This window comes from Ctenopharyngodon idella, chromosome 3 (assembly GCF_019924925.1).
Source record: "Ctenopharyngodon idella isolate HZGC_01 chromosome 3, HZGC01, whole genome shotgun sequence".
Taxonomy (NCBI): domain Eukaryota; kingdom Metazoa; phylum Chordata; class Actinopteri; order Cypriniformes; family Xenocyprididae; genus Ctenopharyngodon; species Ctenopharyngodon idella.
Genome location: NC_067222.1, coordinates 25989000 through 26014221, shown reverse-complemented (window position 1 = coordinate 26014221; position 25222 = coordinate 25989000). Strand labels below are relative to the sequence as shown.

The window sequence follows — 25222 nt, the reverse complement described above, 5'->3', positions numbered from 1 at the left end:
TGATAAGTGATTATAATTAGGCTAAATCAACAGCTACAATATTCATGCAAGCTAGTAAATTTACTCCAGTCACACACTGAAACTGTATACAAAACAAAAATGTTGCATTTACAGGTTTAACAGGTATACAGTTATCTTCCTGGATTCAAGTGGAAACCATTCCATTTAGGAGATGTGAAAGTGAAAAGTGTGCTTCATGTCTCAGTTTCACGAAAAACAAGGTAAGGTTTATCGTCCCACAATGAAATATGAAACATGGTAGGGGAAAAAAAAAAAAAAAAAATCATACACAACCTGTACACAAATTCCAATAGCACCATCATTTTTACATCTTGCAATTTACAAACATTTTTTGAAAAAAACATGTTTGCTGGCAAATAGCAAATCCACATTTATTACTTGATAAAAGATTTTGGAAGATGCAAAGTACAAAACATAAATGATCTTCATAAAGGGCAACAGCAAATTTAAAACAGTACAAATATGTGAGGTCCACAACAACATAAAACCACACTCCTTCTGAGTATATATTACTGTACAAATGCATATTTACCGGCAGCCCTTAAGCGGCTGCCTAAAGATGCGTGTAATTTAAGGAAACTCGGAAGCTAGGAACTCCACTGTGCTTTTAGGAAGAGTGAAGTGTATACCATCCAAATAGTGCAAGAACCTGTAAAGAAAAAAAAAAAAGTGAATAAGATCATTTAAAAAAAGTCCACAAACCAAATGTTGACAAAATGTAAAAGACTCATATCGACATGAATAAGAATACTAAAAAGAGAAACTAAACACCATGTTAAATTGTGACCCCTTGCCATATTTATTCTTTGCAAAAGCCACATCCTGTCCCTCTACTGCATTTAGTTTTTTTTAGTCACCTGTGCACTTTAACCAAGTTAACACTTCTTTGACAGCTCGACAAAAAACAAATGCATTGGATACTGAACACACAGTACACAAAGTGTTTATGAACACTGTGGTTATTGTGTTAGGCCATCAAATATAATGTTCAACCTTTATGAGACATTAGAATTTTAGACAGTTTTCTTTGTGACTCATGTAAATAGTGTAATCTTAACTTTTGAAATGTGCTCACTGTATAAAGGGTATTTCCCTTGTCACTGTTCAACTCAGTGTGGTATCTGAATAACTGTAAATGATCTCACATTGGGAGCGTAACAAAGGAGGGTCTCTACTCATTAACAAGGGCGTGTCATGCATTAGTGACATTTCAGGCTTTCCAGGTGGTCAAGAGCGTACAGCAGACTATTTTAAACCAAAAGATTTCTCTCTTAACTTGCCACAGGGTTCCCCTACCTCTTTTAGTGCTTGGAAAACATTTGATATAATAAATCAGTAATATGCAAAATTAATAAATAAAATGAATTTAAAAAAAGAGTTCATCAGAATCTGTCATTTTGTAACCATTAATGACATGAGTGCACTACCGATAGTCAATAAATGTATGTAATAACTCTCACCTGCGTTTGATCTTTCCCTGCTCCTTCAGTCTCTCTGACCTACAGATGGTGCGTAGAGAGGGGAGGTAGTCTAGAGCCACTGCTGCCCGGTTTCCCAGCGTACCAGCTGACATGGTGGAGAGCACCGACTTAATCACCTCACTTCTCCTCTCCATCACCCTGTTACAAAACAAAATTAACACAATCTTACAGTATGTTGTGCATAAACTGCCTCACAGGGCAAAGAGAGGTCAGTGGAAATGTAAAACATATTGAGACTAGAGGATTGGTATAGTGAATATTTGTGTTATATTCACAATGATTTAGATTTTTTTTGGTTTTCTAATAGTGTTGTCAAAAGTACCGACAGCGATACCAAGTCAGTACTGAAATTTTAAAAATGTTATGCTTTGAGCGCTGTTGAGCAGATTCATAAACACATCTGATTGGCCAATGTGTTCACGCACTCATGAGATATGTTAGTGATTGGCTTCAATGATCAACGCTTCAAACATGTTGTAAACAGTCATCAATGACGCTCTTCACCGAGCGTTTACACAGATACACACGGGAGAGTTTGAAAGCAGGTGTCTATCAGCGGATAGACGTCTGCTTTCAAACGCTTCCACTTTCAACTTCAAACACTTCCATGTGCTTTCAAACGCTCCTGTGTGATGATCATTGTAGCCAATCACAGACATATCTGATTAGTGCGTTAACATAAAGGCCAAACACAGGTGTTTACAAATCCGCACAACAGCGCTCAGTGAGTCACATTCTTAAAATTTCATTACCGACTTGGTATCACAGTCAGTACTTTTGACATCATTATAAACCAAATTTATTATAAACCAAAATTTATTCAGACACCTTGAACATTTCATTCATTAATTCAGTTTATTCACTATAGTTTAAAAAAAATGGTAATAAAATATGACAAGATCTCAGAATTAAACTGTGTCAGAAAATATTGATCTTAATTATGTCAGATAACACAAAACATGGTCAGGTCAAAGTGTCTGAATAATTTTTGGTTCCAAATTTTTATCAATTTTACTGGTAGTCCACTGTATGAAGAGTGTTTGGGTATAATATGTCACAGTTTACTTTATTTTGCTATCCTCACATACATAAATGAACAGGCTTGGGAGGGTTACTTTAAAAATGTATTCCGTTACAGTTACAAATTACTTCATAAAAAAAGTATTCAGTAACGTAATTCAAGTACCATAATATTAAAGTAATGTAATCTGATTAATTTTGAATTACTTTTGGATTACTTCAAGGTCACATGTATAAAAAAAAGAAAGAACGAAAGAAATTGGGGGGGGGGGGGGGCAACTTTACTGTAAATAAATTGCATTTTTAAATTTAATTTTAATTATTTCTCAATTTCTGCAAGTTTTTCCACACGTTCCATACTTTTGAATGGGTCTCAACAATAAAAATATTTTAAAAATCTGATAAATTATCTATTGCAATATTATTATCATTGTTGTTGTTTAGAGCTTAAAAATATAAAAGTCACATCAGATCATAACCAAACTGAACAAGCTCGGATCAAACATTTCTGTTCATGCTTGTTCTGCTTTAATTTTAATGTTTAGCATTTTGGTTACTTTTAAAAACTATTAAAACTAAGCAATCATGTCTAATTTCCACAACTTGGGAATACACAGACCTAAATATTATATATTTAGGTCTGTGTATTCCCAAGTGTATGTATGTATGTATGTTTGTGTGCGTGTGTGTGTGTAAAGGGCTATTCAGACATCTAGTGGCTATGGTATGGTATTACAATTATTGTTTTAGTCCTTTGATAAAGAAAGTGTTTTCGTAGCTGGAAGGCAGAGTTTGCACTGTACAACCATGTCGTTTGCATTTTCTTCTTTGAAAACAAAATAGCAGCGAAATTTCCATGAATTGAAAGCGTTTTTCCCCGCGGGCAGCATCGTTTCAACTAGCAGCAGTGATTCAATCTGCGTCTGAGGAGATTGTAGATGGGTGTTATTTGCGCATGCACCAGCGGGTGGCTCACGTGAGTCATCACTAGCAACAGAACCAGGAAATACTGTATAATCAAGCAATTAAATCAAGCTTAATATGTGTTCTTATGGCAAAATAATGATTTACTTAGTTTTAAATGAAACAATTGTAATCCTGATAGTATCCCCCTTTTTCAAAATGTAACTGTAATCTGATTACTACGTTTTTTTGGCGTAACTGTAACGAATTAGTTACTGGATTTTTGTATCCTGATTACGTAACGGCGTTACATGTATTCTGTTACTCCCCAACCCTGTAAATGAACTATAGTGTCCCACACCCACTAGTTAAAAAAAAAAAAAAAAAAAAAAATTATATCTAGTGTCTGAATAATTTTTGGTTTGACTGTATGTGTGTATGTGTGTATATATATATATATATATATATATATATATATATATATATATATATGATGTAGTTAAAACATGTAGGTTAATATTACTTCCCATTACAGTGCATTACTGAGATTTTTTTTTTAGATACATGACCTAGCCTTGGATTGTATGGAGTATAAATAAAAGCAAAAAACTACAGAGAGGCTAAATTCTCACCTTGGTTCACAAGATGTGACTTGAGCAAGGCTAAAGCCATCTCTGTGTGGAGCCACAGGGAGGGTGAGCTCCTCCTCTGCCTCTCTTCTGATCTCCTCCTCCAGTTGCTGTGCTCTGTCCCAGGCCTCAGAGACAACAGCCTTGCACTTCTTGAAACTCAAATGCCCCAATGCAGCAGGGATTTCATCGACACTAACACCCTTTACCCGGCTGACACACTCTAACCGAATGTCATCGGTCATCCCACTCTTGACCTTTGCACCGGTCCAGCCAAAGTCCTGCGGTCTGCAGGAACCCTCTGCCTGTAAAGGCTGGTAGTGCAATGAGGAGTCCAGGAAGGACATGTGGTCCATATACTCTGCTAAACTGCTTAGGCACTGTGTCACTGGCTTGCTCTTCTTTCTTTCGGCTTCAGATAACACAATGTGCCTCAGTTTCATTGGCGCAGCTTCAGGCACATTCACTGACAGATTGGCTGCTTCCACATTACTGCTTTGAGCAGGATCTCTGCTGGTGTTTGGCAGTGAGAGGAAGTCGTCCTCTGACTCTGAATCAGACTGGAAAACATCTTTATTGCTCATACCCAACTTCTTGCGCCCCCTCATTCTGGAGGAGACCTTAAGGGGACTACTGTCATTAGAGAGCTCTTCCAAAACTTCTATCCTCACAGTCTGAGGTAATTTCTCAGGTTGAGACTGTGGGTTTGGTGCTGACTGTGATTTGAGGGTGGACTGCGGTAAAGGGCGAGTTGGCAGAGGAAGCAGACTCTCCATATTGGAGTAGAGAAGATCCACTCCCATTCTGTGGACCTTTGAGAGAAGATCCCAGCACTTAGTGCTCTCTGGTATTGAAGACTCGTGCTGTAAAATAAGATCAGTTTGATCAGAAACAAATTCTGGAAATGAACGTTTAAACAAACATATTTTTGGTGTATAAATAAATAAATACCAATGATCCACAATATACTGTTACTCTATCTATTATTGGCCAATACACTTTTTTTTTTTTTTTTTTTTTTTTTTAATGATGGGTATTGATAATGGATATTTTAAGGGTTAGTTCACCCAAAAATGATAATTCCAGAAAGGTCCAAAAAGGTACTAAAGACATCGTTAAAACATTCAACATGACTGCAGTAGTTCAACCTTAATGTTATGAAGCAACGAGAATACATTTTGTGCGCAAAAACAAAACAAAAATAACGACTTTATTCAACAATCTCTTCTCTTCCCTGTCATTATCCTTATGTCCGTATGCCGGCTCAGTATTGGCCAAAGCTGATCATTTAAGCAGCATGACGCACGTGTGTGATGCTGACGCAGGAGCCAGCCAATAATGAGTCGGCGTTCTTACGTAGAACCTGGAAGCGCTGGACGTAAACAATGTATGAGAATAACACAGAAGAGAAGATATTGCTGAATAAAGTCGTTATTTTTGTTTTGTTTTTGCGCACAAAAAGTATTCTCGTCGCTTCATAAAATTAAGGTTGAACCACTACAGTCACGGTGACTGTTTTAACGATGTCTTTAGTACCTTTCTGGACCTTGAAAGTGGTGATTATAATTTAAGATATATACTGTATTTTAGGGGTGTAACGGTACAGAGAAATCACAGTTTGGTTTTAGGGGTCACGGTTCGGTACGATAGGAAAAATGGTCACAGTTTAGTTTAGGGTCCAATTCTACTCCTAATTACTGTTTATTAATAGTAAGGTAGTTGTTAAGTTTAGGTATTGGGTAGGATTAAGGGATGTAGAATATGGTCATGCAGAATAAGGCATTAATATGTGCTTTATAAGTATTAATAAACAGCCAATATCCTAGTAATATGCATGTTAATAAGCAACTAGTTAATAGTGAGAATTGGACCCTAAACTAAAGTGTTACCGAACAAAGGAACAAATCAAATTATTTTTATTTTATTTATTAACAGACAATAGTGCAATTTAAAGTTTGTTCCACCTAGTGGCATTTAGTCCCCTAGCTGGTACAGTACAGCCTCCTGTGGTGTATTAAGCACTAAGCAGTAAACAGAATGCACCCTTTCATAGGTCATATTATTTTGGATGATAAAAAAACAAAAAGGTATTTAATTGTAATCAGCTACAAAACTGAAAAGCATCTTGTTATAAAAGTACAAAATAAATAGAATAATGAAAAATAAAACTTGTGTATTAGGAGTGTTACAGTTTGCTCCACTTAAACTATATTTAAACATTCAAAGCTTAAGTCCATCCCTCCTATGCTTAATTTTCCGCATTTCGCTCCGTTTCGCGCACAGTTGAGTACACGAGCCTTTCAAAGTATTCCCCTTTGTCCATGAGCGCGAAAGATGCAATTGACACATGCTCTTTTTCTTCTTGTGGCGGTTAGCAAACAGCGTTGTATTACCACGCTTGGCCCCTTCTGGATTGAAGCAATGGTCGCCCGTGACTGACTGTATTTGTCGTTTGATTGCATGCACCGAACCGTGACGTCCAGTTTGGGACGAATACGCGTGTGTGTGTGTGAGAGTAAAAGTATATGTATATATATATATATATAAAAGACAATTTTAATATCATTGTATTCTTAATTTGAAAATATCACAAATTCAGTACTCACCGTTAGCAGCAAATCTGCAATATTTTTTGTTTCCATATTGCGGATCCCCAGCAAAGTCTCTGTGCATGCAGTGTGACAAGGAGGTAGTTTATCCTCATTTACACCCTGAGCTTTTATAGACTGATGGTGAATGTCACCCTTGAAGTCCCCTTTAGTGTGAAAAAAGATGTTTGTGATAACTATATAAACATACTATGATATACATCCAAGAGTTCTAAGTGCATCTTTTCATAATCAGTTAAATATATCTTTACCTGATGAAGGCAAAGGCCTCTGCACCTGCTGTCCACCACCACTGCATGCCCAGAATTGCAGATGCAGGAGACTTTGTCGAATATCACAGCTGTTCCAGTCTAGCAGAAAGGACACATCCTTAGTGTCTGTTCTCACATTTTCTACCAGACACAGCAGCTGGAGGTAACTGGACACATCCGCCTGGAAAAACCCAAAGCGTTGACTATCACAAACCAAACACAATATAAGAGAATATAGGAGAAAATAATTAGAAAAGGAGAACATTAATTAAGTGCACTTACCACTGAAGGAGATTTGAAATGGATTTCCTCAAAGTACCCATCAAATGTAGCACCAAAGGACGGATCTAGACAAAAAGGTCTTATGATGACTAATTCACAAATCTTATACAGTACATTTCTGTTCACTGTCAACTTTACTCACCACTTGTTGTTAAAATAACTGGTCTCTTGGTTGTGGTCATGAAGGTTTTTATTGCAGCCAGAAATCCAGTGTCATCATCAAAAATGATGTCCACCTCCTCGAATAAGATGAGGGATGTGGCAGTTCTCTTGCCCTGGTCTTCAGCTGAGATCTTGGTGCCCGTTGGTGTTCCACTGGAGCACTCTTTGCTTTTGCTGTCAGTCTCTTTTGCTTTGGCAGACTTTTTCGGACATGCTTATAAGAAAACATTAGAAAGGTCTCAAATATGAAGCTTAAAAACAATTTCCTAATAAATATAGCACACAATAAATGTCAATATCAATTCAATATTCATTGTTTGGTAACACTTGATTTGGATTACTGGATTTTGAATTATTACCAGGTTGTGCTTTCTTATCTTGACTGTTAGCTTCTTTGCCAGTGGGTCTTCCACCTGCTTTGAAGAAATTGGCCAGAGATGTCGGAGCCAAGCCACCCTTCCTGGATGGAGCACTTCGAGGAGACTGAGGAGGCTTCCTGGGCGATGATACAACCCTTCTGGGGGAGTTCACCTTTCCTGTGATTAGAAGAGACACGGAGAACTCATTCGAAAAGTCAAGTCATATAGTCACACTATATATTATAGTACAATCATCAAGGAAGAAAAAAAAAAATTCATACTGGGAGAGGTCCCGGGTTTGATAGTGGTGCTGTTGCTGCTATAACTGCTGAAGTAGGATGGTTTGTGAGAGTTGACACCCTGGATGTCTACTTGGTGGGACTGAGTGGCTTCCTTCAGCTGGGATAAGATCTGACGACCACTCCTTTGAGAGGAGGAGTTAACCTCAAATACCTTGAAGGAAAAAAACCAACATGGTGGGTAGAAACATTTCTTTATTTGAACGACACTAGAGAGTCTCAAAATAGTAAAGTGAAACAGAAAATGAACCAGACCTTGAATCCCAGTTCTTGCGCACAGGCATAGACTGCAGCAGTCTTGCCCACTCCAGTGGGTCCAGTGATAAGAAGTGTGTTACACAGATGATCTTCTGTCTCATCCAGGCCTTCACCTATGAGCCAGGAGTCTGCATAGAAATAAAGTTGAGACAATGACAAGAATATGAATATTGGTATAGCTGAATATGACAAGCAAAACAGCAAGTACTGTCATTTAGTGTCTATTTATGGGCTGTCTCCAAGTAAAGATTTTTCAAGTCGACTATTAGTCATTCATTTAAGCGACTAATTGCACATTTATATTAACTTCATTACTTAAACATATACCGAGGAGAAAGCTAAACCATAATAAGCATTTAATATATTATATATATATATATATATATATATATATATATATATATATATATATGCCATCTCCATTCGAATGCGCCTACAGAGAGAAATGCAACTTTCAAATGGATTACATAAGCAGAAATTATTTCTTTTAGACTTGAATTGGTTCGTTTAAAAGTAGACATTTCAAGCTTCGTTAAAAATATCTCAATATTAAAGACAATATTTCTGATGTCTGTGAGGCAAGTATACTCTTGAGTTTCAGTTCATTTTTGTGGTTCACAGAGACGCCAGAAAGCACATCCTGTTTGTTTTCTTAATTTTACAAAAGGCAGAATGTTTTCTTGTTATTGTGAGTTTACACAAAAGTAGACAGTTTCGAATAATGTATTACTCTTATCCGTATGACCAAAAAATGAAATGAGTATTTCAAGTTGTTCCCACTATTATCAGGAAAAAAAAAAAAAAAAAAAAAAAAAAAAAAAAAAATCAAGTGATCACGTCGGTGCCTCCGTGTCTTGCAGTAAGCGCACTAATACTTCAGCTTCCACACTCCACACGAACACTTGGATATGAAACTAATAATAGCGCACATTTATCTAGGTTAACGATTAGTCGACTATTAGGGGCAGCCCAAGGGCAGCCCAAGTCTTTTCATACCATTACTGTCCTCCTCTTGCTTTTTTTCCTGCTGTTTCCTCTTCTCTTCCCGGTCAGCTCTCAATTTCCACTCTTTCAGCCAGCTACCAGTAACAATCAAAATGAAATGGGAAGAAATGTATTTAAAAGAAATATTCACTATTGACACACTGATTAGTGAATGGGACTTTTCATCAACTTCGATTAAACTTGGCGTGATAACAACCTGTGTAGTCTCCGGACAGACTCCATATTCCCGATTATTTCACTGGAGTGCTGTGGCTGATATTTCTCTGTCCAAAGCACATCCTCTTTCACTCCATCTAGAAATGAAAACATGAACCACCCAATTTAAACAACACAGTCCAAACAAGTTTAAGAAACATATCTAAATATTTGGTAATACTTTAGGTTCAGTTCATTAGGTATCATGCACTAACAATTACCAACCATAATGTTAGTTTAGAAATACACTACCATTCAAAAGTTTGCGGTCAGTTTTTTAAAAATAAATACATTAATTCAGCAAGACCGCACTAATTTGATCAACACCAACAGTGAAGGCTTTTTACATTGTAACCAAAAAATAAAATTTCAAATAATACTGTTCTTTTTAACTTTATATTCTTAAAAAAAAAATCCTGAAAAAAAAACTTAGCATGCGTTCCACAAAATATTTAGCAGCACAACTGTTTTCAACATTGATAGTAATAAGAAATGTTTCTTAAGCAGCAAAGCAGCATATTAGAGTGATTAATGAAGGATCATGTGACACTGAAGACTGGAGTAATGATGCTGAAAATTCAGCTTTACCATCACAGGAATAAATTATATTTTAAAGTGTATAAAAATGGAAAATTTGCTGATCCCAAACTTTTATACTATTGCTCATTGTTAATTCATGTTAATTTATACATCATAAAATGTAAAAATGTGTATGTAGAAATTAATATAATTAATTAATTCTGTAAAATTTTAACTAATGCTAATGAATTCAGCATAACTGTAAAATGTTACCAGAATTATCACGCAGGCATCTCAAACTTTGAGAGGAAGAGATCTACTCAGAATAAGACTGTCTACAAATGTATTTAATTTTCACCTTCTGTGCTTGAATTTTCTGGGACAGAGGAATCTGCTATAATGTGAACGTCATTCTGGTTCCCCACAGGTGAGATCAACTCTGCTGGCTTGGGTTCTTCTTTCTGCTTTTGCCTCTGTGAGCGACCTCTTCGACTTCTGCCAGACGGCACTGTGTCAGAGACATTCTGTGCTGCCTGACCTCCTGATGGTGGACTTTCTTCAATCACTATGACATCCCCTTCTGAGTGACTGGCCTTTGGTTTTTTACCCACTTTGCCTGTTGTCTCTCCATCTACACGCTTCCGTTTCCTTCCAACGCCATCAGATGATCCAGCAGGGCAGGACACCTTAGACTCACCTTCAGGTTCTACGAATAATCATATAAATTTACATATGCAAAGAATATGTGAATAATTCTGGGTTACATGTCTCATTGATTATAAATACATTTCTGCTTAAGTATTATATCTTTCTGTGGGCAAAAAAAACAAAACAAAAATAAACAAAACAATTAATTGTATTTTTCAGTTACCTGAGGCAGAGGCTTGGCGGATGTAGTCTTCACGTCTCTTAACGAACCGCATAAAGAAACGTTGATGAGGGAAGGAGGGATTGGAGATTCTCATCTCCTCCAAAAGATGCTGTCTGATTGGCTCAGAAAACTCTGATTTCCGACAACAAGAAACCTAAACAATAAAAAAAAAAAAACAAGTTCAATTTGTTGCTGTACATAAATACAGGATGCATAAATAAAGTCTCCTTTGCTCACCAAGGCTGCGTTTATTTGATTCAGTAAAAACAGTATAGTTTATTTTAATTTTAAAATATTTTAAATCTATTCCTGTGATGGCAAAGCTGAATTTTCAGTCTTCAGTGTCACGTGATCTTTCCAATATGCCGATTTGGTGCTCAAGAAACATTTCTTATTATTATCATTGTTGAAAACAGCCATTTAATATTTGAGGAAACCGTGATACTTTTGTTTTTGATGCTTTGATTATTAAAAACTTTGAAAGAACAGCATTTATTTGAAACAGAATTCTTTTGTAACATTATAAATATATTTACTGTTACTTTTGATCAATTTAATGCGTCCTTGCTCAATAAAATTATTCTTTAAAAAGAAAAACTCTTGCTGACCCCAAACTTTTGAACAGTAGCTTATTTAAACAAACACTGAAATAATCTGCCTTTTGAATAAAAAAAACAATGTGAAACACTTAAATCTAATAATTGTCACCAAAAGATTACCAACCTTCTGGCAAAATGCTCTCTTAGCAGGAACTGTAGTATAACCTAAAGACTTCTCCAAAGACATCAATTGTACAGCTGGTAAATTATAGGACTCCTTTAAGCAAATAAGGAAGGGATTTGTAGGCCACTGGAGGTTCCAAACAGAACAATCTGACATGGAAAGAAATGAACACATTAGTCTCAAACACTAATATCATTGTATGTTCTAACCAAGAGAACACCTGTCAGCTTACCTGCAGCCCTCTGCTGAACATGCACCACTGTCTGGAAGGAAGCACAGGCCTGACTGTAAGCCTCTTGGCTGGCTGCTGTTTTTGCGATCTGTTTTTTAAAAGACTCCGGGAGGCCACTCTTCAGAAACTCTCTCTTTGCTCTGAACTGTTCATCATCTTGCGAGTTCTCGGATGCCTCTTGACTGACAGGGTTGAGTTTAGGAACAGGCATTTATTAGATTTTTTATACAAACGAGAAAATAAGAGCATAAGCTAATTCAAGTACCATCTGTTTTTATTAGTGTAATACCTGCTGTCGTCAAAGATGGAGATGACAACAGACGGTCTCTGGGCCTTCTTGTCAACAAACAGAGGAGCCAGTTTAGAAGCTGAAAAAGATAGACATGAATGCATTATTTTATTTACTTGAATGCAGTTTCCATGCTCGCAAAAAAAAAAGAAAAAGAAAAAAAAAAAAAAAAAAAAAATCAGATATTAAAGCAGGCATTGACTTAATTTTAACTATTTGTGTCACTGTAAGTTACCTGCAGGAGTCTTGGATGTTTTGTTTTGAGTTGTATTTTTACCCAAAACCTCATTCAAACTACGAAGCTTTTGGCTTTTGTCACTTTCCTGTGAGGTGACTGGAGTGCTTTCGCTTTCATCCAAAAAAACTACAGAGTCCTAAAAAGATGACGTTAATATAAACGAGAGAATAAATTGAGCAATTATTAGCAGAATTTATTGCAAGTATAAAACATTTACACCTGTTTACTTAAGACGCATCCACTCACCTCATCTTCACAGTAATTTACGCTGGACTCTTTGCTTCTTGTAGACCGTCGTACACTGTCTTTCTCCTTATTAGTGTCCTTTTTACTTTGCTGAAGAGCTTTGGCTTTCTGCACCAGCTTTCTAGCTTGTTTTCTCTTTTTAACTGCATTTAATTCCTAACAAATAAAAGTTTTTGTGAGTTATCTTCAATCTTAAAACATCTGCCAATGACAATAATTATTAAATAATTTATTCTATGTATACATTATTTTAATAAGTTATAGGCCTTTATCACTGTCCGTGTGTCGTCACATCCAGCTCTGATAAGTAGTATAAACGAATTTCCGCCTGCATTATTGTCGATGGATGGACGCCAGTTTTAAGAAGAAAATTAAACTTGGGCCCGGTTTCACAGACAGGGCTTACACTAAGCCAGGATTAGGCCTTAGTTCAATTAATGATATTTAAATAGCTTTTATAAATGTACACTAGAAAAAAACATTATTGCTGTGTATCTTGAGACAAAACAATGACACTGACATATTTTAAGATACGTCAGTACAAGTTGCTTTCAGTTAAAACAGCTCAAACATGCATTTTAGTCTGGGACTAGCTTTAGCCTTGTCTGTGAAACCGGGGGTTAGTTTAATTTAACAATAAACGTCAATTTTTAAAAATTGTTTATTTAGACTTACTGATCAGACTCTGAAATATTGCACATACACATAGGTTACAGTATGGCTTACGCACTCCCCTTTAAATCGTCTGAAATATTATGACGCCTTTTTTTTAATTTCACAATACTCAAATAATGATTGTAAACTAAGGTTGGTGTCTTTAATAGAAGTATCTGTGCTGAATTTTACTGTGCTGTGCTGACCGACATAAATAAATCACAACAATCCCATGCCATTGATACAGGCTGCAGCGGAAATTTTTTACGCTACTATTTGAAGCTCCCGCTTTTCGAAGTGTGATAAAGGCCTGTCGTATAGATTTTTTATAAAAACAACTTTTATAAACAAAAAATATAAATATTAAATAATAATAATAATGTTTAAAATATTATACAGCATTATTTTTTGCAACATACATAAATCACAAATGTTAGTTACCTGTGTGGAGAGAGGACTTGAAATTTCAAAATCACCAGCTTTTGTAGCAGAGGATGGAAATACCCTGGAGAATCTCATCCTGTCCAACAAAATTTCAAATACATGAGACAAAAAAAATAATACAAGAAAAAATTAAAGGAGATTCTAAGAAATTAAAAAGTTAATTTCACCTGATAGGGCTGCCTTTCGTGTCTGGTGGGCAGAGCATTTCAGCTCTATAAATGCCCCTTTTGGGCCTGTGAGATTTTGGGGTGGAGGCCAAAGAAGGTGAGGGTGTATTTTGGGTCTCGTCATCTTTCACAGTGTTCTCTTGCGTCTCTTTCTTCTGCAGCACATTATTGAGCGCAGCAGCTGATTGTCTGCGTGAAAGCTCTCTGGTCGACCTCCTCAGCTCTCGGACAGCCTGTTCACTGTTGTTATTATCAGCTGGCCTACTCTCGCTGTCGACCTCCGTGTTTGTGGGAGGTTCTTCAGGTTTCCGAGTTGCAGCTTGTGCATCTTCAGCTTTCTTAGCTTGTCCCTTTTTCCCAGCCTTCCTAACTCGCTTCTTTTTGTCACCAGGACAGCTCTTCTGTTCTTCATTCTGCTCAGCACTGGTTTCGGGTTTGCTCTCAAGAGATTTTTCTTCATGTTTCTTGTCTGTTGTCTCTGGATCCTTCTCTTGAACCTGGTTCTGCTTGCTTTGACCCTTGTTGGTTTTGCTTTTAAATCCATCAACACTAGGCTGCTTAAAGGCATTCATAAACTGCTTTATCTCCGCCTCGGTGCTTTTAGGAGGATTGGAGCTGGACTCCATCACATCAAGTTCAAGATCTTCCTCAAGAACAACAACGTTAGACTTCCTTTTGAGGTCAGGCAATATGTCTGGTTTAACCTCTGGGATAGGAACAGACAAACTCTTGTCTTCGTTTGACTGGCTTTTTTTATTTCTACTAAAAATGGATGCGACTTTTAACTCCTTGGAGGCTTTGACAGACTCATGATGATCGGGGGAAATGGGATGCACCTCAGCTTGGATTGTCAGAGTTCGGGGCGACACCTGCAGAGGACCGATGACAGAATCACTCTGACCATTACAGGTGTTGCCTTCGTTTGACGTCTCAGCAGTGTCAGTCTTGGGAATCACATTGCTCTCCTCCTGCTCTTGGTTCTGATTTTGTAGGAAGTCTTTAAATGAGATTGTGACAGTGCTACTTTTCTTGTCCGCACTTTCCTCCAATTTAGCATCACATACAGGCTCTTGAGCATCAGCATCACACTCCTTAGTCTCTTCACTGCCCCCTTTCGCCTTTCGGTTTCTCCTCACAGCAGATTTTCTGTTCCCACAATCTTTCTTCCTGCTTTGGTTTACAGATGGTTTTTGCTCAGAACTTTCCACAGAATTCTTAACCGTCAGGACATTTGGATCAGCCTCCGTGGTGTTTTTCCTCACTTCACTTTCTTCATTGGAGAACACATCATGACAGGTTTGAGCTGGAACAGCAACAGTGTCACTTTCTTTTACAGCTGATTCACTGGGACTCTCTATCAAGACAACATCATCTGTGGCCGTCTGTGCATCCTCCTCTTTGGACTTCTTGTTGTCCTTGGCCTTCCTAGTTCGCTTCTGCCCCTGTCCTCTTATAGGTTTTCCAGGGACTTCTCGAATTGTTTGCTCTGAAGGTTGTGGGGAGTTTTCTTTAGCTACCTGAGAGCAGCTTTTTATTTCTTGCGCAGGTGAGGTTCTCTTAAAGTAGTCCATGATGTTGTTAGACCGAGGAGGTGAGAACGGTTTCTCCACTGGCTTGGGCATAAAGTAGTTAGTAATAGTTTTGACAGATGGTGCGTCCCCATCCTTCCTCAATTTCTTGCAGGGCTGGAGAAACAGAACAATATAAGTGTTGAAAATCATTCAGTGTCTTTTGAATATAAAATCAGTGCCATATCAGCTTTTTATATGACACATACCTGACCCTCAAAATCCTCCATGACAGCTGCTATAGCAACGGCACCAGCCATCGTTTCACCCCCAAACTAAAAATCTGTATGGATTTAACAGACAAAACCAAGATTTTTAGAAGAGTTTAAAGACAAATACACAACACAAAGCCACGTGAACCAAAGTATATTTAAACACATTTACAACATTTAACTTTGCACAATTTCATAATTCATAGGCAGCTACAGTTACAGTTTAAATAAACGATGCCTCCATAATTGCATATATTAAAAGTTTACCTGTCAACTAACGTTATGTGTGCGTTGAAAATTCATAAAGATTGTAGACACTCACCGGTTCTTTTTCTCCCTTCAGTGATACGTTGATACATACTCCAAAATTACAGTTCACAGTGCATAAACTATGAATACAACAACGAGTCTAAGTAAACACAAAGCCTATCTATATACACATTTCCCAAACATCGATATACATTCCCAAACCGGCGAAAAACAAACATATCATGTGGTACTAACCAACCCGAAACCCGCCTTACGTGTAAATCTCTAAAATCAGAAGTACATTAGACGCTAATGATCATAGCCCATATTCTGTAATATTGTAGGTTTTAGTGTAGTTGAATTGTTTTCGACAAATGGCGCCAAATATCATGGATGTCTTTCGCCGCGCCGGCTCGGCCAATCACAGTCCGTGTCGTCATACATTCTCAAACAGGAAAAAGCGCGTTTTCAAACGACATTCGATTTCAAAATAGCAACAGTCATCTGGGAAAGGTTTGCCACAAGAACAAAAAGGTCTTTCTTTGTTTGATTTCCATTAACATAGTTATATTAACCCCTTAAATGTAATTAGCTTTAACTATGGGTTAAATCATGTCTTATATCCTCACATATCCCACATTTAAGCGTATATATGTATTATGACAAAACACACTAACATGGTGTTTAAGTATCTTAAAATTTTCTGTCAGATCAAGGGTTTTCCCTTTCTCTCTTTTTATATTTTTTAATATATATAAATTAAATATATGTCATTAATAAGAGCAATTAATGTATGCTGTCATGTAGAACAGGTGATCGGCACCTTTATTTTGAAAGACTAGCCGAGCGCTTCCTGCGGGCTTGTTGATGCGGCGGTCACACTTGCATACATACGGCGCTTTACCAACTTTTTACCGTCTACAAAAGAAACGACGGATGCCTAAACGAATTTAACCCAAAGTCCAAGGTATTTTATATGCATTATTCTTATGCAATTCTTATTTTAACAGAAAACTCAAACAAACACAGCAGAGCATGACTAGTTTTTACGCTAACCGCTTTGTCTGTACACTATTTTTTGTAGACCAGGCTTTGCAAATGTATTAAAAATGCTAATTTTTGAACAACAAAAAAGGCAAGATACTCGTTTAAAAACTCAATTGCAAAGGGCTCGTAAACATGAAAGAAAAAAAGAATTCAAAGTTTAATTTGTTTGCAAGACAGATTTGTTTAATTTATTTTAGATTTAAAGTCATGTTATGAATTTTAGCATTATTTTAAATGATGATGATAATAATGCATAATTAACTAATACCGAAACTCTTACCACGCAATTAAAGTGTAGATTTAAAGTAACCGTAAAAAAAGTGTTCTGTATATTAAAAACATTACATTTTTAAATAAAATATTATAAAATATGAATATAGAAATCCTTGGGTGCAACAGTATTTTTATTATTATATAATAATGTTATTATTAAACTCATTGAAACTCACTAAAAGACTTCCAATGATTTCCAATCATACATGTGATTGTTTAGCATTTGTGATTTTTTTTTTTTTTTTTTTATTATTATTATTATTTATTTTATTTATTTTTTTTTACTTCTGTTTAGCTTTGTTTGTTTGTTTGTTTGTTTATCTTGGCATCTTTCAGGATCATCTCGGTGTGTGTAATTATGTGTATGTCCTCATAGTCTCTTATTTTCTCAGGAGGGTGAGTGTGTGTTTGTGGTCTCTGTGAGACTAACAGAGGACTGGAGAGCCAGTAACTGTGTTTTAATCAGCCTCACATTGAGGAGTATTTCTGGGAGTGTATGCATGTGTGTCATCATGGGCGACGTCATTGACTTGGACAGACAGATCGAGCAACTCAGACGTTGTGAGCTTATCAAGGAAAATGAAGTCAAGGCGCTGTGTGCCAAAGCGAGGTAATATCTACACTTCAAGAGACCAGATATCTCATCATGAATGACTTATTAGTTTTTTGCAAAGCTATGCCCAACCCATGGTTATTGCTGATTATTCATAAGTTGTATATCAGTCTAGAGTTGATTTTAAATGAATGTTGTAAGTGTCATTGTTTTGCTCTACAGGGAGATTCTTGTGGAGGAGAGTAATGTTCAGAGGGTAGATTCTCCTGTCACAGTGAGTATTTCTTTATAAATGTACTCTATGACTAACTTTCATAGGATTATGCAATTGAAACCAACCCACCATTTTGTTTGCAGGTCTGTGGAGATATACATGGGCAATTTTATGATTTAAAGGAGCTATTTAGGGTAAGCAATTGAGAATACAACATGCCATTCATTGAATTCACAATACATTTACTTTCAAATTTGTATTGTTCTTGGTAGATCAGTTTAAAAAAAACAACAACAATGCATTGTGCTTTGTCTTTTTGATTCTGATTGTTGTCCTCTGGGTTTTCAGGTAGGGGGTGAAGTGCCAGAGACAAACTACCTCTTCATGGGAGACTTTGTGGACAGAGGGTTCTATAGCGTGGAGACGTTTCTATTGCTGCTAGCATTAAAGGTGCAATATCTGTCCAGAAGTTAATCTTGTATGCTTTGTAATGTTATAGCTGCATTAAAGTCGTTTTACTCTCTGTAGTCTGTTCTTATTCTCAGTTCTTTATATTTATGCCTTCAGGTGCGATACCCTGACCGAATAACTCTGATCAGAGGGAATCACGAGTCGAGGCAGATCACGCAAGTGTATGGCTTTTATGACGAGTGTCTTAGAAAATATGGCTCTGTTACAGTCTGGAGGTACTGCACAGAGATATTTGACTACCTATCGCTCTCAGCCATTGTTGATGGCAAGGTAGGTCCTCATATATTTCAGCATCTGTCCACTTCTATTGTTTTTACATTTTACTGTATGTATGTATGTATGTATGTGTATATGCTGATTTTAAGAAACAACTATTGGCCGATACTGATATTTGTCACTTGCTGTCTTATTTGAACTGTTGTCATTAAAATAGATTAGTGTTTTGATATTCTTTAAAATTACCAAGTTCAAAAATGCATGCATTAAGGTATACTAGCTAGTTTATTGCTGCATCATCAAATAATTTCTAATGAGCAAGGATTGGATCCATTTAACATTTAATAGGCCAACATAAATACAACAGAACAAAGATGCATATATTAATAGCGCTTTTCTGGTAAATGAATGTTTTCAAATGTAAAATATATCCTTCATTATATAAATCAAATATACATTAATCCTTATTAAAGTTATAAAAGTTATTTGGTCAAGAATAGCTCTCTGGGCACCACAGTGAATGGCTGCCTACTGCTCTGCGTGTGTCCACTACTCACTACTCCTAATGTGTGTGCACTAACTTGGATGGGTTAAATGCAAAAATTCAGGGTTGTTTTTTTGTTTGTTTGTTTGTTTGGGTTTTTTTTTTTTTAAGAAAAGTCTCTTCTGCTCACCAAGGCTGCATTTGTTTGATCAAAAATACAGTAAAACATTAATAATATGAAATATTCCAATTTAAAGTAATTTTCTATTTTAAAATGTAACTTATACCTGTAATGGCAAAGCTATTACTCCAGTCCAGTTAGTCATTACTCTAGTTTTCAGTGTCATGTGTTTTCAGGATTCTTTGAATAGGTTTAAAAAGAAACAGCACTTATTTGAAATAGAAATCTTTTTTATCAGTGTTAAAACTATTTTTGTCACTTTTGATCATTTTAATTCATCCTTGCTGAATAAAAGTATTGATTTCTTAAAAAAAAAAAATTACTGACCCCTAACTTTTGTATGGTACTGTGTATATATATATATAATACTATTTATGCTCCCCAGATATTTTGTGTGCATGGTGGGCTTTCTCCATCTATTCAAACTTTGGATCAGATCAGAACTATTGACAGAAAACAGGAAGTTCCTCATGATGGACCCATGTGTGATCTACTGTGGTCTGACCCTGAGGGTGAGAGTAATATAATGCAGCATAAAGGAAAGACCTTCAATATGTTGACCTAAAGACCTAAGATTGTCTGCTCCCTTTCTTGTTTCTAGACACCACAGGGTGGGGTGTGAGTCCAAGAGGAGCTGGATATCTGTTTGGTAGTGATGTGGTGGCGCAGTTTAATGCTGCCAATGATATCAGCATGATCTGCAGAGCTCATCAGCTGGTGATGGAGGGCTACAAGTGGCATTTCAATGAGACCGTGTTAACGGTGTGGTCTGCGCCAAACTACTGTTATAGGTGTGGTGGGTTTTTTTTTCTGTCTTACAGTGGTACCATTATTTGTGTGTGCAAATTATTATTTAGATGTAAGCAATATAAGCATGCTGGTTTGCATTACTTAATTTACAGCTTCTGTTAGATTAGTGTTGTCAAACGTACCGACTTCGGTACTGAAATATTAAAAATGTGACGATACCAGCATTTTGAGCTGTTGAGCGGATTCTTCTGATTGGCTATTTTATACACGTGCTCAACAGATATGTCTGTGATTGGCTACAAAATGCTGGTATTGTTACATTTTTAAAATTTCAGTACCAACTTAGTACTGAAGTCGGTACTTTTGACAACACTATATTAGATATCTCACCAGGAACTGTTTTATTTATTTCCCATTTTTGTAATATTGTCTTAGATGTGGTAATGTGGCCGCCATTTTGGAGCTTGATGAGCATCTCCAGAAAGAGTTTATCATATTTGAAGCTGCACCTCAGGAAACCAGAGGCCTCCCCTCTAAGAAACCTGTGGCTGACTACTTCCTTTGACTTTCCAGTCCAGGAGGAAATTTGGAAGCATCAGAAACAACATCTGTATAGACTGACTTTTTTTTAATGCTTTTTTTTGTGCTGGCCAACTTTTATCTGCACAACATCAGTACTTCTGTGAATGGACCAGCATTTACTGCCTGTTTCTCATATTCCTTCCTTGTTACAAACTTTTTTTCTTACATCTTGTAAAATGTATTTGAAACTGTTTTGACTGTCCCCAATTATGTGGTAGTTTTGTATTTTCAAACTGGTGATATTTTTTCCAACAAAAAGAATAAAATGAGTAGGTTTATATATTTGCATATATAAATCTGTACAGAAATGAGCAAATACATGAACTTGTGGTTAGTTTTTAATATGTTGCTGCTTGTATTTATATAGCCATTGTTGCATATTTCTAGTCAGAGTCGATCAAAATGTTTGTATTCGCACCTGAAGAATTTACAGAATCCTGAATCACAGACTGTGAAAGAGAAGCTTTCGATGTAAGCAATAAATCATGATGTCAAAGACAAGATCATACACAAAAGATAACTCATCAACTTTCAGGTGCTTGGTGAAAACTTGTTTGTGTTACTACATTGTATATTTTGAGTCACAGGTTTCAAATGGTAAAGGAATCTCATTGATGCACACAAAAAAAAAAATATTTGCAAGCTGATTTGGTTCAGACCCGCTATTTTACAAAACAATGTCCAAATGTTTAATTGTCCAAAATATTGTGACTGTAGAATTTCTGAAATTGAGATTACGTTTATTCTTATTGATTAGATCAGGTCTAATTTAGATGTTTGGTATTAAGTAACCTTTTTAATTTGCTGACTGGTGACTTGAAGTTTTTCCATCTCACTATGAACCAAGTGGCCAACTTAAATGGACCAAAGATGTGTGAGGAGAAACTGGACAATAGTTGATGTGCAGCATGTGGTGTGATGGGATTCTTTTTTTTTTTCTTATCTCCATCTTATCTCCTGTCCACTCCATACTAGATGATTCTTCTTTCTTAATTAGAAGATCAATTATCACTGAAATTGACAACTTACAACTAACATTTATTTGACAGATCCCATCATCTGTGCCTCAGTCAACCAGATGGCAAAAGAGGCCATCATCAAAGCCATGATTTTGTCACCACTGAATCATTTAAATCTAAAGCCATGATAAAAATGTCTGAGACACATCTTTCAATCTCATCAACAACTCTGTCCCCTAATCTAGGAATTTTGTTACCCTAGACAGTGAATAATGTTGAGATTTGGAGAGCAAATTTTATAACCAACATCATGAAACTATTTTCTCGTTTTTACATATCAGCATTACTGATGACTTCAAATCTGTTGGCGATGCAGGAAATTACACTACTCAAGTGTCTCGCTGTCCCTCAATAATTCTTTAATAGGTAAATCAACACACAGTAAGGTTTATTCCTTTGGCTATTACAGAGACAGTCATGCATAAGCTGACCACGTTCTTATAAAGATAATTGTGTTCAGTGTAACAAGAATAACTTAAATAATCGGTAAGCCTTCATTTTCAGTAGCCATGCTTTATACTGGATATTAAGAAAGTGCACAGATAAATGAGGTTAACCTTTAGTATATTGGAATGCAAGTTTTGGCAGTGTTGTGGCAAAACGGTCACACTCCGTATCAATATGTACCAGCACCAGAACTGATTTTCCTAGTTTCCATTTGAATTATGTATCCAAGCTACAGTTCTTCTTATGTTTCAGTCAAATTAGATTTCCATTCATTCATGTCACAGCAGAAAGGCATTGTTTCAACAATTTTCTGTTACCAGTGGGCATTCCTTTTCTTAGCAACTGTCTCCAGGAAATGCGAGTGATTCGCATAAAGGGCCAGGGAGGAGTCGATATCAATCCAACTCACTTGACCAGCATCATCGCCTGCTTGCAATGGAAGCTCACTTACACTATTGCCTAGATGGAAAAAAAATGAATTAAACTTGTGGGGTAGAACAATGTACTTCACTCAAAAAGATACCTTCAGAATATTATATTGAAGTGTTTCATCAATATAAAGATGTTACCTGATTCATCATGGAAATTGACTGCAACTGTCTCCATCCAAGCATTATCTGTGTTTCTTGGATCATCTACATAACCCTTATACACCTATAGGAAAAAAGCACTGAAAAGCTTAAGGTACAGTCACATTGTTCATTGTGAGCTGTCATTCATGCATCACTACACTATTGACAATGGAGCTTGTTTCTCGTGAAATTTCGCTAATGTGACTGCACCTTTAGACACTGAAAATCACTCATAAGGGTAAGGTCATACCTGAAGACCTTCTGAGTTGAAAAGCTCAGTGATTCTCTTTTGGATATTTTCCCTGTCACTTGGAGATGCTTGCAGAGAGTTCATTGCCTCTTCTGAGAACTCACGCTGCAATGTTTGAGAAATGCGCTCTCCGGGGTCCACCATACCCTGAACACATCACAACAAAGGTTATAATCATATGTTAGCATATTAGCAGAATGAATTTTAAACAATCTTTAAAATCACCCACCACTCAAAATAACCATTCTGAAGACTTGACTCAAAATTTGTTGTTTGAGATGGTCCCTGTTAAAAATATATGATAGATAAATGCTTACATAAACAAGCATCGCAACTTATACTCACCCCTGGGATGGCCCATTCACCGCAGTCCAACCGTTTGATGGACACAAATTGCAGTATGGGTAGTTGTGAGTTAATGTGGTGGACACGTTGTCCTGACAAGTCTCTTTTCCACCTGTATGAAGCCACAAGAAACAGGAATGGGTGATTGCTTTAAGCATGTGAACTCTGACACATTGAACACAAAATACCTTGCATGCATGGGATTGTTAAACCGGTCGAATGGGAGAGAGGTTGCAGTTGAAAGGCTGGTCATACCATTTATTATGACACACATACCTGGTAACTATTGGATCAGCAGCGTGATTTGGACCCCACCTTCCCAGTAATCCTCTGCCCTGGAGTCCAGTTCTTCCATGTGGATTACTGAGGATGATTTACAGTGAGCAGACATTAATAAGCAGAAAATCAAGCCTTGTAAATATTACAAATATTTAAATTTTTTGATGACTTTGTTTTAATGTTTTAAATCTCTTTATTTCATAATTGATGAATTTTGCAACATCAACAGTTATTGAACTGGATTCATTTAAATGATTCAAGCTGAAAAACTACACCAGTGTCTTCTGTGGAGCTGCTTATAGCTGAACTAAACTCATTTTATAATTGATAAACTTCACACAGTTATTGAACTGAATTGAATCAACTCTAAACTGACTTGCGCTGAAAAATGACACTATTGTCTTCAGTAGAGCTGCTTTACAGCAGAATTTGTTTGCATCTTTGAATCTGTTATTTTCCTGTTTATTACATTGAATCCGCTTTGATACAAGCACTATATAAATAAAGGTGATTTGACTTTTACTCACAGTGGATTTCCATTCTGGATACGGTATGGGCCCTCGTAGCTTCTCCTGTCCACAGATCCATCCAGGGAATTGAACTGTGGGGAAAATGCGCTAAAGAAAGTGTAAATAGTCTAAATGAATTAAAAGAAATTTTCACACATATATTTCAAAATATTACCAGGTATACCATTTTAATTTTAACCATTATCATTCTCTTGTGCATTTTTAATTCAGTAAGGGAAATTTGCAGTGCCGTTTTGGATTGAATTTTAATAGATTTTTTTAAAATGGATTAAAAATTTCTAATATATAAAATATTATTAAATATTTACATTACTCATGGTGTGTTTTACATATGTTGTTACTCACCCAATCTCTGGGTCAGCCCAAACAGGCTTTTTCAGCACAGTAGGGGCCGTATAGCTAACAGGCTTGTACTGGGGCCAGTCTGTCTCCCAGTCAACTTTGTCATCTGGGACAGGAAAGCGGCTGGTGTCTGAGCCAGTATATACTGGACAACGAGCCTTAATGTGCGCGGAAGGAGACATGTAGACAGATGTTGATGAACAGCGACTGGAAATGCTGCTAATGGCGTTCTTCCTGCTGAAAATTGGTTTTAAAGAAACTATTAATTTAAGACAAACTATAAGGTACTACAAGAGAACGTGCATTATTAAGAAGAGGAAAAGCTGTCGCTAATAGACCTGTCTGTCAACCTTGTATCACAACTACAGCTTCAGAATTTAAATTTATTTTATTTAATAATTTACATACCAGATTCCACTTGTACCAGCAGGGTATGGAAGCCCAATAAGACTAAGAGCTATATGCACCGATGCAACCCAGTTACGGGAAACTGTTTTCATTCCAAATCAATATATGAAACCCAGAGCCGCAGTAACCAGGAAGCGAGAGATCAGCCCAGCCTTTCAGTGACGCAATTCATGCGACTTGCTGTTATGATCACGAGCGCTAGGGTGCTCTGCTGTATGATCTGTACAATCTCTCTAGTACAGTTGTTCTCAACCATGTTCCTGGAGGCCCCCAACACTGCACATGTTGCATGTATATAATGTATAATGTATACATTTATACATCATATACAATGACAGTCGTACATTGTAGTCTACCCAATATTATGGACATA

The 25222-nt window shown here is 36.6% G+C and overlaps 3 protein-coding genes across 5 annotated transcripts; 1 reads left to right on the top strand and 2 right to left on the bottom strand.

The window, feature by feature from the left end:
- Window positions 1–41: 41 nt before the first annotated feature.
- Window positions 42–16257, bottom strand: atad5a (ATPase family AAA domain containing 5a). The gene is made up of 23 exons (XM_051888399.1): window positions 15960–16257; window positions 15635–15708; window positions 13858–15542; window positions 13688–13766; window positions 12593–12748; window positions 12344–12482; window positions 12109–12187; window positions 11820–12001; window positions 11588–11736; window positions 10865–11018; window positions 10352–10699; window positions 9476–9572; window positions 9271–9353; window positions 8272–8402; window positions 7999–8170; window positions 7718–7894; window positions 7339–7572; window positions 7197–7261; window positions 6915–7095; window positions 6661–6809; window positions 4058–4917; window positions 1482–1640; window positions 42–670 (listed from the first exon to the last, which is right to left on the bottom strand). The coding sequence occupies exons 2-23, from the start codon at window positions 15683–15685 to the stop codon at window positions 592–594; spliced, it is 5409 nt and encodes a 1802-aa protein (XP_051744359.1). The 5' UTR covers window positions 15686–15708; window positions 15960–16257; the 3' UTR covers window positions 42–591.
- Window positions 16258–16306: 49 nt separating this feature from the next.
- ppp4ca (protein phosphatase 4, catalytic subunit a) lies at window positions 16307–20975 on the top strand. Of its 3 annotated transcripts, none has more exons than XM_051888401.1 (9): window positions 16307–16420; window positions 17599–17816; window positions 17982–18033; window positions 18117–18167; window positions 18322–18423; window positions 18541–18714; window positions 19711–19837; window positions 19927–20116; window positions 20511–20975. In XM_051888401.1, the coding sequence occupies exons 2-9, from the start codon at window positions 17707–17709 to the stop codon at window positions 20638–20640; spliced, it is 936 nt and encodes a 311-aa protein (XP_051744361.1). In that variant the 5' UTR covers window positions 16307–16420; window positions 17599–17706; the 3' UTR covers window positions 20641–20975. The 3 variants fall into 3 exon arrangements, with proteins under 3 accessions (XP_051744361.1, XP_051744362.1, XP_051744363.1); XM_051888402.1 differs by lacking the exon at window positions 16307–16420 and adding an exon at window positions 16686–16853; XM_051888403.1 differs by lacking the exon at window positions 16307–16420 and adding an exon at window positions 16696–16853 and having other exon boundaries at window positions 17583–17816.
- Window positions 20976–22012: 1037 nt separating this feature from the next.
- Window positions 22013–25025, bottom strand: nudt9 (nudix (nucleoside diphosphate linked moiety X)-type motif 9). The gene is made up of 8 exons (XM_051888408.1): window positions 24850–25025; window positions 24445–24678; window positions 24097–24186; window positions 23567–23653; window positions 23291–23402; window positions 22946–23092; window positions 22693–22777; window positions 22013–22582 (listed from the first exon to the last, which is right to left on the bottom strand). Exons 1-8 carry the CDS (start codon window positions 24939–24941, stop codon window positions 22437–22439), a joined length of 993 nt encoding a protein of 330 aa, XP_051744368.1. The 5' UTR covers window positions 24942–25025; the 3' UTR covers window positions 22013–22436.
- Window positions 25026–25222: the final 197 nt, after the last annotated feature.